At 41.3% G+C, this 16756-nt stretch overlaps 1 protein-coding gene across 3 annotated transcripts in view; it reads left to right on the forward strand.

Annotated features, from left to right (window-relative positions):
• Nucleotides 1-16756, forward strand: part of mphosph8 (M-phase phosphoprotein 8) — a 54629-nt gene that overhangs the window by 15402 nt on the left and 22471 nt on the right. For 2 of the 3 annotated variants that reach the window (XM_078222089.1, XM_078222091.1), the window contains 3 exons: nucleotides 6089-7111; nucleotides 11578-11680; nucleotides 16292-16540. In XM_078222089.1, the coding sequence (XP_078078215.1) occupies nucleotides 6089-7111; nucleotides 11578-11680; nucleotides 16292-16540 (1375 nt within the window). The remainder of the gene's footprint in view (nucleotides 1-6088; nucleotides 7112-11577; nucleotides 11681-16291; nucleotides 16541-16756) is intronic. The other variant, XM_078222090.1, reaches the window with a different exon arrangement.

Below are 16756 nucleotides of genomic sequence, written 5' to 3' on the forward strand. Positions count from 1 at the left end.
ACCTTCTCTGCACTCTTTCAATCTTATTTACATCCTTCCTGTAACTAGGTGACCAAAACTGTACACAATACTCCAAATTCGGCCTCACCAATGCCTTATATAACCTTACCATAACACTCCAACTTTTATACTCGATACTCCGATTTATAAAGGCCAATGTACCAAAGGCACTCTTTACGACCCTATCCACCTGTGACGTCACTTTTAGGGAACTCTGTACCTGCATTCCCAGATCCCTCTGTTCAACTGCACTCTTCAGAGTCCTACCATTTACCCTGTACGTTCTTCTTTGGTTTGTCCTTCCAAAGTGCAATATCTCTCACTTTTCTGCATTAAATTCCATTTGCCATTTTTCAGCCCATTTTTCTAGTTGGTCCAAATCCCTCTGCAAGCTTTGAAAACCTTCCTCACTGTCCACTACACCTCCAATCTTTGTATCATCAGCAAACTTGCTGATCCAATTGACCACATTATCATCCAGATCATTGATATAAATGACAAACAACAATGGACCCAACACCGATCCCTGCGGCACACCACTAGTCACAGGCCTCCACTCAGAGAAGCAATCCTCCACAACCACTCTCTGGCTTCTTCCATTGAGCCAGTGTCTTATCCAATTTACTACCTCCCCATGTATACCCAGCGACTGAACCTTCCTAACTAACCTCCCATGAGGGACCTTGTCAAAGGCCTTGCTGAAATCCAGGTAGACAACATCCACCGCCTTCCCTTCATCCACTTTCCTGGTAACCTCCTCGAAAAACTCTAATAGATTGGTCAAACATGAGCTACCACGCACAAAGCCATGTTGACTCTCCCTAATAAGTCCCTGTCTATCCAAATATTTGTAGATCCTATCCCTTCAACTCTAATGCAATCACATCCTGTAATGTGACCAAAACTGTAATTGTGGCCTAAGAATATTGTTTCTCAGTCTACACTTTCCTGTATCCTTCCATTTATTATGGTTTCTCTTCCCTAAATATGTTACCTTGCTCTTCTCCAAATTGAATTACAACTGCTAGTTTACTGCCCGCCTGTTCGTTCTTCAATCTCTATTTTCTGCAGCCTACATCTTTCATCCTTACTCCATACCTTTCATCTTCACGATGAACCACAAGATTAATTTTCTATCATTTGCAAACTACTTAATCCTGCTAATATTTAAGTCTAAATCATTGGTACACACTACGGACTCAGTACTGTGGCCTGTGGAACCCCAGCCTTCTAGTCATGAAAAACCTGTCAAGCATTACTAGTTGCTTCCTGCCATTGAGCCAATTTCAGATCCAACTTGCCCGTAGCTCTATAGGCTTCCACTTTTCTGACTGGCCCACCACGTGATGCCTTGTTCAAATCATCTTGATTACATCAAATGTGGTACCCTCATGGTCTCTCCTCGTTACCTCCTCAAATTCAATGTGATACGATCGTGCCCAGGCCATTGCAAATTACTATTAATATTATCCTTCAGAATTGTCACCAGTCATTTTCCCATCATTGTGGTTAGGCTGAATGCTATAACCTCATCCTTATTTTTAAAACAATGATGGTTAGCAGTCCTCAGGCATTATGTCTGTAAACCCGAGAGAATTGGAAAATGGTCAGAGCCTCTGTTATTTCCTTTCTTGCTTCTTTCAACAGCCTTGATACAGTTCATCTGCACCTGGCAACTTTTATCCACTTTTATATAAGAGTATCTGCAAAATGCTTTCTTTATCCATCCCTGGATCTTTGACCATTTGCGAGTTGAGAGAACCAAACCCGGTGGGGGAGACTGTTTGTTTAGATGACTGAAAACTCAAGTGTCCAGTCTGTTGAAATTCATTTGAGGGAGTTAGTCCAAATGCTTCTGGAACTTCAAGATGGAGACTAACATTTGGTTCTCCAATTGAATCCGGAGAATGGGGTGGAAGCATTGTTGATAGAATTCTTCTGGTGCTCTTGTGTGTCACTGATGCAAGTATCTCTGGAGCGTTGTGATGACAATTGCACTGTTGACTTGCTGAGGTCTTTGTTGTCAAACACTTCCGCCATAGTTTGTTGAAGACCAAACTGGCACAGCTGATTTGGTGTTGGATCTCCATTGGTCAGTGGTGGCTTTTTGAGAAAACTGGCTGTCAGGGTATGGGAAGTGCCCAATAAATGGAAGGTGACATATTTGGCTGATTTAGTATGATTTGATATGTGTTTTTATTTTGGTAAGATTCAAGGACAGGCCTAGTTTCTTCTGTGCAGATCATGTGATTTGGAAATCCAGTGTAGTCATCTTTAAACTGTAGATCATGTATGACTATGGTGGGCAATTTAGTTCTGGCACTGAGGTGATTGGGTTTCCCATTTAGCTGTTATTTAATACTGGCACCGGAGAGCAGTTGATCTTTGTGGTGAATATCTACTGTCAGGTGGATTGTAAATTGGTATGGGGTGATTACAACCTTGCTTAATAGTCCTGACTTTTAAGGTGACAATTTGCAGAACTCTCACTTGTAGCAGGTGCAGGATTGTGCTGAAGTTTCTTGGACTCCACAAAGCTTCACAATTTGACCTAACCAAAGCATTTGCTTCAGTAGTTAACGCAATGAAGAGTTCCCAGTGGTGCTCTCAACATTTTTCCTGGATTTGTCCGGCAACAAAGACCAAGTCAGAGGTTCCTCTGGGAGGTCTAAAGTCACAGAATTTCTTCAACTACAGGAAGCATGGGATTCAGTAGAATCCTTGTCAGGGTTTTTCTTTCTCCCACTGGTGGTTCATCAATGGATTCTACTATAGGGGATAGCCTGGACAGTGTCAACTGCCACTTCAAAGAAGCCTTGCAAGTCATGATGGTCAGCATGTTATTGGATCTCTTGGGCTTCCCACCACATCTCTTGATCTGGGGCGCCCAGGTTGATAGTCCTGTTCACATAGCCAATCCTCCGTTGCTGAACATGGGCAGGTGACTCCTGGTGAAATGTGTGTGTGACATTGTTTAACATGAGGACCTTTGTTATGAATGCTTTGTGTGTTTAGATAGAGAGCCCTTAATTCTGTCTTTACCATTTTTCCCTACTCTAACCTTACTTGCTGGTGCATTCTTGTGTTTGTATGCTCTGTCCCTTCCTGTCACACAATGGGTATTGTTACCTGAACCCCCCCCCCCCCAAATTAGTTTAAAATCCTAACTGCAATCCTGGTTGTAAATTGACTAGGACACATTTCCCAGTGCAATCACAACAGTACAGCTCCTTCCTTTTTTCTCAATACTAAAAGCTAGCATGTAGGTGCAGCAAGCATTAGGAGGCAAATGGCTTGTTGGCATTCATTGCAAGAGGATTGGAGTACTGGAGTATAGATGCCCTACTGCTGTTGTATAGTTTTGAAGAATGAGAGGTGATCTCATTGAAACTTACAAAATTCTTACAAGGGCATCATAGGGTAGGTGTGAATAGGATGTTCCTCCTGGCTAGTGAGTCTGGAACCAGGGGACTCATTCTCAGAATAAGGGACAGGCCATTTAAGACTGAAATGAGGAGGACTTTCTTCACTGAGGATGGTGAATCTTTGGAATTTTTTACTCCAGAGGGCTGTAGAAGTGCAAATATTGAACACATTCAAGACAGAAATTGATAAATTGCTGAATACAAACAATATCAATGGATATGGAGAAGTGGTGAAAAATGCTATGAGTGAATGATCAGCCATGATCTGCTTGAATGGTGGAACAGACCCCATGGGCTGAAGCTCCTCCACCTTCTGGATCCCCATACATTCTTCCCTCACAGCCACACCCTCCTATCTCTGACCACTGATCCAAATCTGAAGTGCCTAGCCTAAGGGTATGCTTCTTGGAACAACGTGTCCATGTGTAGATGCTTAGTGGTATCTTTGATCCCAGCACCAAGGAGCCAACATCATCCTGGGATCATGTTTGCAATCAGAAGTGCCTGTCCATTCCCCTAATTATTGACTCACCTAAGACTATTGTTTTCTGACCTTGCTTTGTACAACTGGGCAACCAGTGGTGCTATGGATTTGGCTCTTGTACTCTGCTGGAACAATTGCATTTTCCAGTATTCAAACTGAATGTGTTGGAAAGCAAAATGCACTTGGGATTCCTGCATTGCCTGTCTGTCCTCTTGATCTGTCTAGTGGTCACTCAATCTTCCCTGCTTGCACACGCTTAGGCTGTGGTGTGAATATCTCCAGAAACATGCTACCATGTAGCTCTCAACCTTGGGTACATTGCAATGACATCAGCCTCAAGCTCTGAAATCAAGAGCTTGGGCTCCTCTAGCTGATGGCAATGCCTGCACATGTGTCTATTCAGGACACAAGAAGCATCCTGGAGTTCCCACGTGGCAAAGGATGAGCATTTTACAAGACTGAGGAATCCCTTACACCTCTATTTATTCGTTGACTAGCTGAGCTTACAAGAAATAAACTTAAGACTTTGATCTAGATAGGAAAACAAGCTTGCAAAGTTCACACCAATCATGTCATGTTAATTCATCTCCAGGCTTTCCGATCGAACACTCAAAATGTATTTGAAATAAAACTTAAATCATAACATAATTTAATACCAAAAGCCTCTCACTTTGTAATTATCGTTCAGTTTATTCTATATCTTGGCTCCTTGACTCAATACCTTGTTGGTGCTGATCTTGTTTCCGTTATTTTCTTCTGCTACGTCCTCTTCAGACTAATTCTGATCGTACTAGTAATTTAGTAATACTTAAACTGGACCCATTCAGCTCCCACTCCTTTTTGTACTCTGGCCTCCTATGCCATCATGCTTTATATCCTGCTTTGTATTCTTCTGTAGTTTTATATTTTAACAAATGAAATTGATATAATATGCTGCTCAATTCGGATGTTGGAAATTCAAAAGAAAAAGAGAAAATGCTAGAAACACTTGATTGAGAATTTCAGTCCCTCTCCCCAAACCTAACCATGGCTAATAGGACCCTCAACTATGTCAGTTCTATTTCACGCACTTTTGCTCTTACCCGTCCCCTCCCTCCCAGAACTACAATAGGCCCTTTCCTTCATTCCACCTGCCTCTTTGTTCAGTGGATCATCTTCTGCCATTTCTGCCTCTTCCAGTATGATGCCATTACTAAACACATCATCTCCTCCTCTTTCAGCATTCCAAAGGACCTATTCCTTCTGAGACCACTCCTCAGTTACCTCCAACACTCTTATTTCCTATGACACCTTTTCCATGCAAATGCAGGAGATGCAACACCTTCCCTTTTACATCCTCTCTTCTCACCCGCCAAGGCCCCAAAAACATTTCCAAATGTGCTCCCACTCTGACCTTTCTGCCCTTGGCCTGTTGCAGTGTTCCAGTGAAGCTCAATCTCAAGTGTGAGGAACAGCACCTCCTCCTTTGGGCACTTTACAGCCTTCTGGACTTGACATTGAATTCAACAAGCAAAAACCTTGATTTTGTTTTATTACTAGTTTTTGTTTCTCTTAATTAATCCTTTTGTTTTGCATTTGGACAGCTGCTATCCTGTCCTTCACATTCACCTAGTGTTTCTTTAGTTGTCCCATTAGCACTCCCATTGGCTTTGTACCTTATCATTTAATCTCTTCAGTCTTCCATCCTATCACAGACATTCCCTCACTGTTCTTTTTACCCTACCCCCTTACCCAAGATCTGTTGCATTTCTAACTTCCCAGTTTTGCAAAGACTGCAAACGTTAACTTTGTTTCTCTCACCAGAGCCTGCCAACCTGATCTCGTTTGCTGCATTTTCTGTTTATGCTAATAATTATTTTCCTTTCATAGTTACTGAATTAATTCTGTTAACTTTATTAAACCACAATGTATCAGCCTAGATTACATGTTTAAGTCAGTAGATAAGTTTCAACTTGCAATCTTCTAACTGAGATGAGTGTATTCTCAGCTGAGCCAAGCTGACTATGCATTTAATAATGTAAAGGACACTGGAATAAAGATAATTAGTTGTCCATGTTATTAAACCTCTTTAGCTAGAATGTCACAAGTTCCTTGAAGCTGTAATTATTTCTTGCGCAATCATTTCATTTATTGGATGCTTTTGCTATCTCATCTCATCAGTGCCTACTTTTCGTTTCAGAAGCTTACCTTAGACAAAGATATTTTTGAAGATGAGTCTGATGATTATGGAGGAGCGAAAGAAACCTCTCCACAAAAGGTGAAAAAGAAGAAAAAATCTAAAATTGAGCTGGACATGAAATATGACAGCCCTAAAACAGAAAAAAAATCTAAATCCAGCAGGTCAAATAGTGAAGAACTGAGAGACAACTTAGCAGAAAATGTGAGAGAGAGCTCTGAAGATGGTAAAGTAAAGAAAAGGAGTTCAACTGAACCTAAGAAACTGAAGAAAAAACATGTTAATACGCAGAGGTCTTTATTGGAACCTGTCACACAGGTTGACTTATCAGAATCTCTAAGCCCTGGTGAAAGCAAAGAACGAAAAAGTGTGGATTCTAATGATCCAACATTTGAGAAAACAGCTAAGGGACTAGCAAGACATGACATGATGGCGACACCAAAAAGATCTCTGGATAGCTCAGATGAAGATGACTTGGAGCTTAAGATAAAGAAAAAGAAAAAAAAGAGGGACAAAATGGATAATTCCAAGCAGGAGATGAAGTTACAGAAAAAGAGTCAAAAAGATGATTATTCAGAGAAGAAAAATATAAATAAGGAGAATAGCAGTCATAATAAGAAACACAAAAGTCAAGAAAAGCGTAAAGAGTATATGTCATCTGTGAAATCAGATGGGACTGAATGCAAAGTTCCAAAATTTCAGGTGGAGGCCAAAGGCAGAAGGTCAGGAGATGGTGAAAACAGTACCATTACTAAACCTGATTCTGTGAAAAACTTGATGATAAAATTGAACAAAATACATAATGCGACTGATGGTTCTCCTCGGTCTGGAGCTGAGACAGTGGTTCAAGGTTCTGAATCTAGTGTAACAACTTCTGGACAGCTACCCCAATTTGCTGAGCCAAGTCTCTTTGACAAGTTAAGGTTGGATTCTGAAGTTAGTAAAGAAAATGTGAAGACAGACAAACCAAACTACTCTGCAACAAATACGGAGGAGAAACTGGAAGCAGTTAAACCCCCAACCCAAGTAAGCATAGAGTTTTGGATTCTGTCCATGAATTTTGAGGAAATTTTACTAGCAGAAATAAGCTGAAGTTCCATTTGCTCATTTTCTAATGTAGTGGAATGTCCTCCAACTGGGTCTTTTAAAGCTGTAGTGTGATTTAGATACATAAAAATACACTGCCTTATTGGCTCTAAACAAACAATATTAATTCAGACCAGGAATGGTTCTGGATTTAGTTATGACTCAATGCTGACTCGACCATTCTCAGGTCTTGAACCAAATGAAATAAGATTGAGGTGTGAAGGCATGGAGAATAGATGGGTTTTTACAGCTAACAGTTTTCCTGTGATTCTCAGTGGAAGTATAACTGAGGATATCTGTTGGGGACATGGCAATTTCAGGTGTATAAACTTAATAGTAAAATGGCTTGGATCAGATGTTGAGTATTTGTTCGTATGGTCATTTCATAAACTGGACAAGAGCATATTTGAATCAACTATCTTCCTAATATATCTCTTTCTCTCTTCGGGTACCATGCACTAAGAGGGCAGTGGCAAACATAAACATCCATGATGGATCTTGCTCTGGAGGTGTGGATCATCATCTTTGGTGGTGCATTCATCCAGTTTGCAAGGTTCTTTGTAAAGATCATTCTTTGTCTAACTTGACTTCTTTCTCTTTCCGCCCCCCCCAACCCCAAATGTATACACAGCAATAATCCAGATTTAGTCAGCAGAGGGCTAGATTATCAAACATAAATTATTGCTATGAAATTCTTAAGAATTTTAAAAATATTTTTGTTCTTTAGATGTGCTTGTTGCTGTCAAGTCCAGCATTTATTGCCCATTGCTAATATACCTTCAGAAGGTGGTGATGAGTTGCCTTCTTGAACCGTTGCATGCCACATGTACATCCATGATGCTCCAATGCAGGGATTTCTAAGATTTTGCTCCAGCAACAATAAAGGAAAGGTTCTAAGTCAAGGTGGTGTGTGACTTGGAGGGGAACCTCCACATGGTGTTCCCAGTAAAATCTGTATTGTATGTGTCAAAGTAAAATCTCTGCACACTTCCTATCTGCTATCTCCCATATAGATTTCTATTCAAACATTTTATAAATGAAATTGTCTGTGTAAACCTGTGGCTTTGTAAGTGATCCTCTCTTCCCTCCTCCCTTTCCCCAACTAATTGGTGAAGACAGTGAAGTGCAATCACTGATTGGATTGTACAATTACAGTGATCAATATCCATTTAGTTAATTGCTGATAAGTGTAAAGATATCCCAAAATCCAGAAGGGTAACTTGGAAACACTGGTTCTTAGTGGTGTATATTTTCAATTTGGTATAATGTGAGGAAAGATGGGCAAAACAGTCATCAATTAAAGAATATTAATTTTTAAAAGAAATACACAACAAGAAAGACTACAATACACTACAACCGTACACTCAGCTACAATAATGGCTGCACACTCAGTATCTGAGTGGCACGGTGACAGTGGTTAGCACTGCTGCATCACAGTGCCAGGGACCAGGATTCGATTGCTGGCTTTCGCCACTGTGCGGAGTCTGCTTGTACTCCCCGTGTCTGCGTGGGTTTCCTCCAGGTGCTCCAGTTTCCTCCCACAGTCTGAAAGACATGCTGGTTAGGTGCATTGGCCATGCTAAATTCTCCTTCAGTGTACCCGAACAGGTGCCAGAGTGTGGCGACTAGGGGATTTTCACAGTAACTTCATTGCACTGTTAATGTAAGCCTACTTGTGACACTAATAAATAAGCTTTAAACTTCATGAAGTTAACCTCTATTCCTAGCTGTGTTTCTGACCTCTGAAAAATGCAGTTTCCTAAACAATATACAATATTATGTAACTCCATTAGCTAAATCCAGCATATAGTTGCCACCCACAGGTTATTTTCCAGTTTGGGAAAACCTTCAGTTCACAGTAGCGATTCTTCTCTATTTTTAAAAGTTTTTTTCACCACCTTGTTTTTTCCTTTTGGGATAGCCTGCTTTCTCCAGCTGGGTGTGGTTAGGGTTGTAGCTGCTTCCATCCCTGTACTCAGTTACCCTGCTATGGTTGCACTGTTTCTTCCCTTTGATATCGCAATAATCTCTTGGAACCCTTTAGTATATAGGTGCAAATTATATTCTTCTCTCCATTTTGACCTCATTTCTTTTTATAGTTCTAACTCCTATTTCTATCCACCATTGTTCAACCTCCTAGTTACTTAGATTAACACATTTTCCTGCTGCTATGTTAATTAGCATATCATAAAAACCCTTGAAACATATGCACTCATCAATGCCATTCTTCATTTTAATTCATCCAAATTTTAGGGCTCAAATAAAATTCACAAATGTCTTTGGGCTGAGGTCTGTGCATGATTGTGCTGCCTAGACACTCGTGGCTTAGTTTTTACATTCATTTATTTATATTTTACAAGCCAGCAGTTCCCTGGGACCACTCCACTGTGGCTGACTCCCAAGAGAGAGCATGTTGGAAGCACCAGCCTGCATGTTCCCTTTTCCCGGCACGCACCCCCCCCACCCTCCTGCATCCTTTTACAGCGCATTTCATGCTGGATAGCTATTAATTGGCCAGGCAACGTAATAATACGTTAACGGCCACAAATGGAAAATTCAGGCCTATATCTTTAAAATGGGGGTTGTCTGCATGCAGGTCCAATTATCTGCTGATTTATTTACTCACTTCGTATGATCTTGATTTCATGTATGTAAAACCACAAGTGTTTGACCAGTCTTGGCTAATTAGTGTAAAAAGCATTCCTGTAAGTTTTTTCTATTCCCCATGATCAATTTTTAAACAAAGTATATAACTGCCAGATGCGTGTTCTGGGGATATAGTTCTAAATTTTGAGTCAATAATTAGGATACAGTATAGGCTTTCATGTGCCTGCTTAAATCATCAATCCCAAATGGATGTGTAAAGCTGACTTCATAAATTTGATATACTTAAATAAGTTGAATGAAAAACTTAACAAGTGGGATGACAACATTGGTGAATGTTGACTAATGAAAATTATCACTCAGTTGATCTAATATTTTTCTTCAAACTTGGTTTTATGTTGAAATATTGGCTTAAGATCTTAATGATACTATTGTTCTTTAATTACTGTGCTCATTTACACTAGTTAGGAGTAGCTTTATTAAACCATTATTTAATAGTGTTTTTCCTGTATTGAATGATATGTGAGGTGTCCAGCGAAAAGTTCTCTTTTTGATCACCTTTTTTCTGTCATTGCTTTTGAGCAAGAAATGGGCAGTTGTAAATCTTCTCTTTCCGCACTGCAGCGGTTCAAGATGGCAGCTCACCACCACCACCTGAAGGGCAACTAGGGATGGGCAATAAATGCTGGCCTAGCCAGCGAAGCCCACATCCCAGAATTTAAAAAAAACTTACTTCAACTGTTCCATCCACCTAGTCAACCTTGGTATGTTTTCATCCCCTTATCTGTGACCAACACTGCTCTGAAATATCTACTTTTGCCTTTATCTCAATCTCAACTGTTGGATTTATAATGCTTGCTTTTATCATCCAAACAACTAATGTCTTCAGTATCCTTCTCTCAATTATTTCTTGCTTCCACCTTCTACAAACTTCAACTAATTTAGAGTGAGTTCACAACTTGTGTTCTCATGATATTGCAATATGTTTATTACCATCCAATAGCTTTCCAAAAGTTTTTAGTTAACAAAAAAGAATTGCTTAGATTATGGATTAAATTAAGATTTGTTTGGAATCAAGACCATACAAAGTGATGGTCAATTGTCCTTTACTCCCACTGGGGAAGATTCTGACTTTGGAATGGTATTTTCTGTAGTTAAGACTGTAAATGTAGTTTATTTAGAGCAAATATTTTCTCACCTTTTTTCTATTTATGATGCATGGCTTACCATCTTCTGACTCCAGTCTGAATTTATCTTTAGCACGATAGGTCGGAAATGTATCGTAGAATGAAGATTTTATAGAAAGTGGAGAAGAGAATATCAAATTTAATTTGAAGTAAAAGTGTTCAATTTGTAAACCTGTTTCTGTGGTAAAATTACCCTTTTGATTATGTTGCAACATGAGCTGCCCCCCTAACTTTGGAGATTATGAACAGCTATCGAATGAGTTCTCTTTTTTAAAAAAAAAACCCAAAATGCCCTCTTGAATCATGGGCCTGAATTCTCTGGCCTGCCGTCGCTACCAGTGAGGATGGAGAATTTGGTGCTCAGCCAAATCTCCATTTCAATGCAGCAGGACCAGAGAATCCGGCTGACGTGACTGGCTGGAGAATTCTGGCCATGATTTTGAATCTAATTTACTGGCCATTTCATTATTATGGTGGCAACTTTTGAGTTTTCTACAGTCTAGAAATAAATAGCCAATTTCTTAAAGCTAAAACAAAACTAAAATTGTTTCATAGATTACATATTTTCAGTCTAAATGTAAATAACATTTACAGACAGGTACTTTTATTTTTCAGTCTGTTTCCCGAGAGAAGTTAGGAAAGAAAGGTGAAGCACCCAGAGATGTACCTGATAAGCTGGATGTGAGCAAAGGGCAAAAGGAACAAAGTATAGACCGCAGTAAGTAATTGTAAAGGATATGCCTTTTGCCCATGGTCTCCTGATGTAAGGTGATACATGCCTTCTTATGATGGTCTCAAGTTTCAATGTCAAATATGTCCATTCTAAAACTTAAAAGTATTCATACTATTGTGTAATTTGTTTAAAAATTGAATTGTATATAAATGAAATGATGTGGATTCATATGAATCTTTTATTTTCCAAATAGTGGAAATGCTTGTTGTAATGAAAGTGGAATTTAGTGGTAGGTTACATGAAAATAAGGTCAACATAATTGTTGGCTTTTTTAAACACAGGTTAAATAGGATGTTAAAACTGATTTAAGGCTTGAGGCTTGGGAACCAAAAGAACTGCAGTGAGGATAGTAAACATCAAGATTCTGATAGGCTCATCATTATCTCTTGATTTTCCTATTCTGTACCTCCTTGAGAAATCCTAGAATTCTGTTAACCTTTGTTGATAGCCTATCAACCCTCATACCCTAAAACATGTACTCTAATAGTTCTACAGTTGTGATGATGATTTGCACCCTCCTACCCACTGCCAGTGGGCAGCTGCTAAGTATTAGTTAGATACCAAAGCTACAAAAGAAAAATACTATGGATGCTGGAAATCTGAAATAAAAACAGAAAATGTTGGAAATGCTCAACAGGTCGGGCAGCAATTGTGGAGAAAATGAAATTAACATTTGATTGATATTTCACCAGACACTCAGTCTTTGCAATCACAGTCCTTCAGGGATTGGTCACAAATGATTGAGAGCTGCTTATCTTATTTTGCTTTTTTTTTGATGGGGGAGAAGGAATTCTGAAGGTGAGAGCAATCAAGTGTTCAGCAACTCCTTCTGACTCTACGTGAAGCTCTAAGCGAGACACTGTAAAAGATTATCACCCCATGATCTCCTGGCAGCTTCCCAGATTCTCTGCATTGAGGTGCATCACGGACATACTGCATGTTTAATGAGTGGAATCTTTTCCTGTTAATGAATGTATTCAAGGTTCAACCTTGTTACTGACATTGCAGATATCTCTGGTGTGTGATTGGAGCTACCTGAGGCCAGAAAGTAAAAAAAGTGATGTTTTTTGGTGACCTCAATCTCTACTGATGCACTCTGTGGGATGTAGGCTGCAGCTTCTAGTCTGAGTAATTTCAAAATTGGCCAGTTGCTCCTTTGTGTGAAGCGAAGTTCTTGCATGTGCTGATCCTCTAACAGGTCCTGGTGTGACCTTGGTGTTCAGTTGGAGGAGGGGTAATAATGAGTGAGTTGTGATCTCCCAGGGTATCTTTCTTCCTGGAATGTCAGCCTTTGTTTCTCTTCCTCCTCCACTTTAGAAAGTGGGAAACAGGCATGTTAATTGGGCGGCTCATTGACTCTTTGAACACGATAAAAATTTTCAAGTCCAAGATTCACAGGACTCTGTTGGGAAAATTGCGATACCAGAAAACAGTTCAGAAAAATTGTTACCACAAGGAGCTACATGGTTTAGTAACTCCTCATCTGAATCATCATAACAGTGGTATAATGTTGTCTTAAACTCAGCTGCATGTGGATTTCTCAGGGTAACTAGTCACCAGAGAAAACAACACCTGAAAGACGGTGACACAGTGGTTAGCACTGCTGCCTCTCAGTGCCAAGGTTCAATTCCAGCCTCAGATCACGGTCTGTGTGGAGTTTGCACATTCTCCCCATGTCTGCGTGGGTTTCCTCTGGGTGCCCCAGTTTCCTCCCACAGTCCAAAGATGTGCAGATTAGGTTATTGGCCATGCTAAATTGACCCTTAGTGTCAAGGGATTAGCAATGCAAATATGTGATATGCATATTACAGCGGTGCAGAGGGAGGACAATTCAGAGGGGTCGTGTAACGAGTCACTGTGGGTGGAGCTCAGAAACAGGAAGGGCGCAGTCACTATGTTGGGGGTATACTACAGGCCCCCCAACAGCCCAAGGGAAGTGGAAGAACGGATATGCCAGGAGATATAGGGTTGTTGTAGTGGGAGACTTCAATTTCCCTGGTATAGACTGGAAATCGCGTAGGGCTGGGAGTCTGAATGGGGAGGAATTTGTAAAATGCATACAGGAAGGTTCTTTGGAACAATATGTAGATAGCCCGACTAGAGAGGGGGCTATACTTGACCTGGTACTGGGGAATGAGCCCGGTCAGGTCTTCAAAGTTTTGGTAGGGGAACATGTGGCAAATAGTGACCACAATTCTGTTAGCTTTAGGATAGTGATGGAAAAGGATGAGTGGTGTCCCAAGGGTAAGGTGTTGGATTGGGGAAGGCTAACTTTAGTGGGATTAGGCAGAATTTGGCAGCTGTTGATTGGGAGAGGCTGTTTGAGGGTAAATCCATATCTGGCATGTGGGAGTCTTTTAAGGAACAGTTGTTAGGGCTGCAGGATAGGCATGTGCCTGTAAAAAAGGAGGATAGGAAGGGTAGGATTCGAGAACTGTCGATAACCAGGGAAATTGAGCGATTGGTCATTAAGAAAAGAGTGGCGTACGTTAGGTCCAGGCAGCTAAAAACGGAGGGAGCTCTGGAGGAATACAAAGAAAGTAGGAAAGAACTCAAACGAGGAATTAGAAGGGCAACAAGGGGTCACGAAATGTCCTTGGCAGACAGGATTAAGGAGATTCCCAAGGCATTTTATTCATACGTTAGGAGCAAAAGGGTTGTCAGGGAAAAAATCGGACCTCTCGGGGACAAAAGTGGGGAATTATGCTTAGAGCCCAAAGAAGTAGGGGAGATCCTAAATGAATACTTTGCGTCTGTATTCACAAAGGAGAGGGATGTGTTGACTGGGAGTGTCTCGGAGGGGTGTGTTGACCCATTAGAGAAAATCTCCATTACAAGGGAGGAAGTGTTAGGTTTTTTAGGGAATATAAAGACTGACAAATCCCCAGGGCCTGATGGAATCTATCCCAGGCTGCTCAGGGAGACGAGAGATGAAATCGCTGGGCCTCTGACGCAAATCTTTGTCTCGTCACTGGACACAGGTGAGGTCCCAGAGGACTGGAGGATAGCTAATGTGGTCCCGTTATTTAAGAAGGGTAGGAAGGATAACCCAGGAAATTATAGGCCGGTGAGCTTGACGTCCGTGGTCGGGAAGTTGTTGGAGAAGATTCTTAGAGATAGGATGTATGCGCATTTAGAAAGGAATAAACTCATAAACGATAGTCAGCATGGTTTTGAGAGAGGGAGGTCATGCCTCACTAACCTGGTGGAGTTTTTTGAAGAAGTGACTAGAATGGTTGACGAGGGAAGGGCCGTGGATGTCATCTATATGGACTTTAGTAAAGTGTTTGACAAAGTCCCTCATGGTAGGTTGGTGCAAAAGGTTGGATCTCATGGGATAAAGGGGGAGGTGGCTAGATGGGTGGAGAACTGGCTTGGTCACAGAAGACAGAGGGTGGTAGTGGAAGGGTCTTTTTCCGGCTGGATGCCTGTGACTAGTGGTGTTCCGCAGGGCTCTGTATTGGGACCTCTGCTGTTTGTGATTTATATAAACGATCTGGAAGAAGGTGTAACTGGGGTGATCAGTAAGTTTGCGGATGACACGAAAATGGCTGGACTTGCAGATAGTGAGGGGCATTGTCAGAGGCTACAGAAGGATATAGATAGGCTGGAAATTTGGGCAAAGAAATGGCAGATGGAGTTCAATCCAGATAAATGCGAAGTGATGCATTTTGGTAGAACTAACGTAGGGGGGAGCTATATGATAAATGGCAGAACCATAAAGGGTGTAGATATGCAGAGGGACCTGGGTGTGCAAGTCCACAGATCCTTGAAGGTGACGTCTCAAGTGGAGAAGGTAGTGAAGAAGGCATATGGCATGCTTGCCTTTATAGGACGGGGCATAGAGTATAAAAGTTGGGGTCTGATATTGCAGTTGTACAGAACGTTGGTTCGGCCGCATTTGGAATACTGCGCCCAGTTCTGGTCGCCACACTACCAGAAGGACGTGGAGGCTTTAGAGAGAGTGCAGAGGAGGTTTACCAGGATGTTGCCTGGTATGGAAGGGCTTAGTTTTGAGGAGAGATTGGGTTAACTGGGGTTGTTCTCACTGGAAAGACGGAGGATGAGGGGTGACCTAATAGAGGTGTATAAAATTATGAAAGGCATAGATAGGGTTACCGGTGGGAAGCTTTTTCCCAGGTCGGTGGTGACATTCACGAGGGGTCATAGAGTCGGGGGGGAGGTTTAACACGGATATCAGAAGGACGTATTTTACAGAGGGTGGTGGGGGCCTGGAATGCGCTGCCGGGCAAGGTGGTGGAGGCGGACACACTGGGAACGTTTAAGACTTATCTAGATAGCCACATGAACGGAGTGGGAATGGAGGGATACAAAAGAATGTCTAGTTTGGACCAGGGAGTGGCGCGGGCTTGGAGGGCCGAAGGGCCTGTTCCTGTGCTGTATTGTTCTTTGTATGTGGGGTTATGGGAATAGGGCCTGGTGGGATTGTGGTCAGTGCAATCTCAATGGGACAAATGGCCTTCTTTTGCACTAGGCTGCGGCTAAGTTAATGGCTGACTGAGTTGAGGCATAGTGTCCTCACCTCACTCAATTAGTATTGCCTACTTACTCTGTTTCTGTCCATTTGCTTTATAGGCGATCGTGAGATAAAGGGTCTTTTCGACAAATTCCTGATTCCCTTCTCTGATGCAAATGATGAGGACAGGGAGAATAAAGAAGACACAATTTCCCATGATTCTAAATTTGAGGAGAACAAAACTAAAGGGAAGAAGCAGGTACAAAAAGATAAAAGTACAAAAGAGGATAATGATTCCAGAGTGCAGAATGCAATTGAAGAAACCCAAGAGGTTCTCGATACTATGTCTCAGACTGAGGAGAATCCAGGTATGCATAATTTTGTATTTGTTGCTGAGAAAAGCCATTTTATGAAATGACTGACCTATCAGCCTTTCATCCTTCGGATTATTTTCTATTAATTCATGAGATGTGGGGGTCGCTGCCTGAGCCAGCATTTATTGCCTAACCCTAATTGCCCTTGAACTGAGTGGCTTTGCAATGCCATTTCAGAGGGCATTTAAGAGTCAACCGCACTGCTGTGGG

Source organism: Mustelus asterias, chromosome 10, assembly GCF_964213995.1.
Source record: "Mustelus asterias chromosome 10, sMusAst1.hap1.1, whole genome shotgun sequence".
NCBI classification, from domain to species: Eukaryota; Metazoa; Chordata; class Chondrichthyes; order Carcharhiniformes; family Triakidae; genus Mustelus; species Mustelus asterias.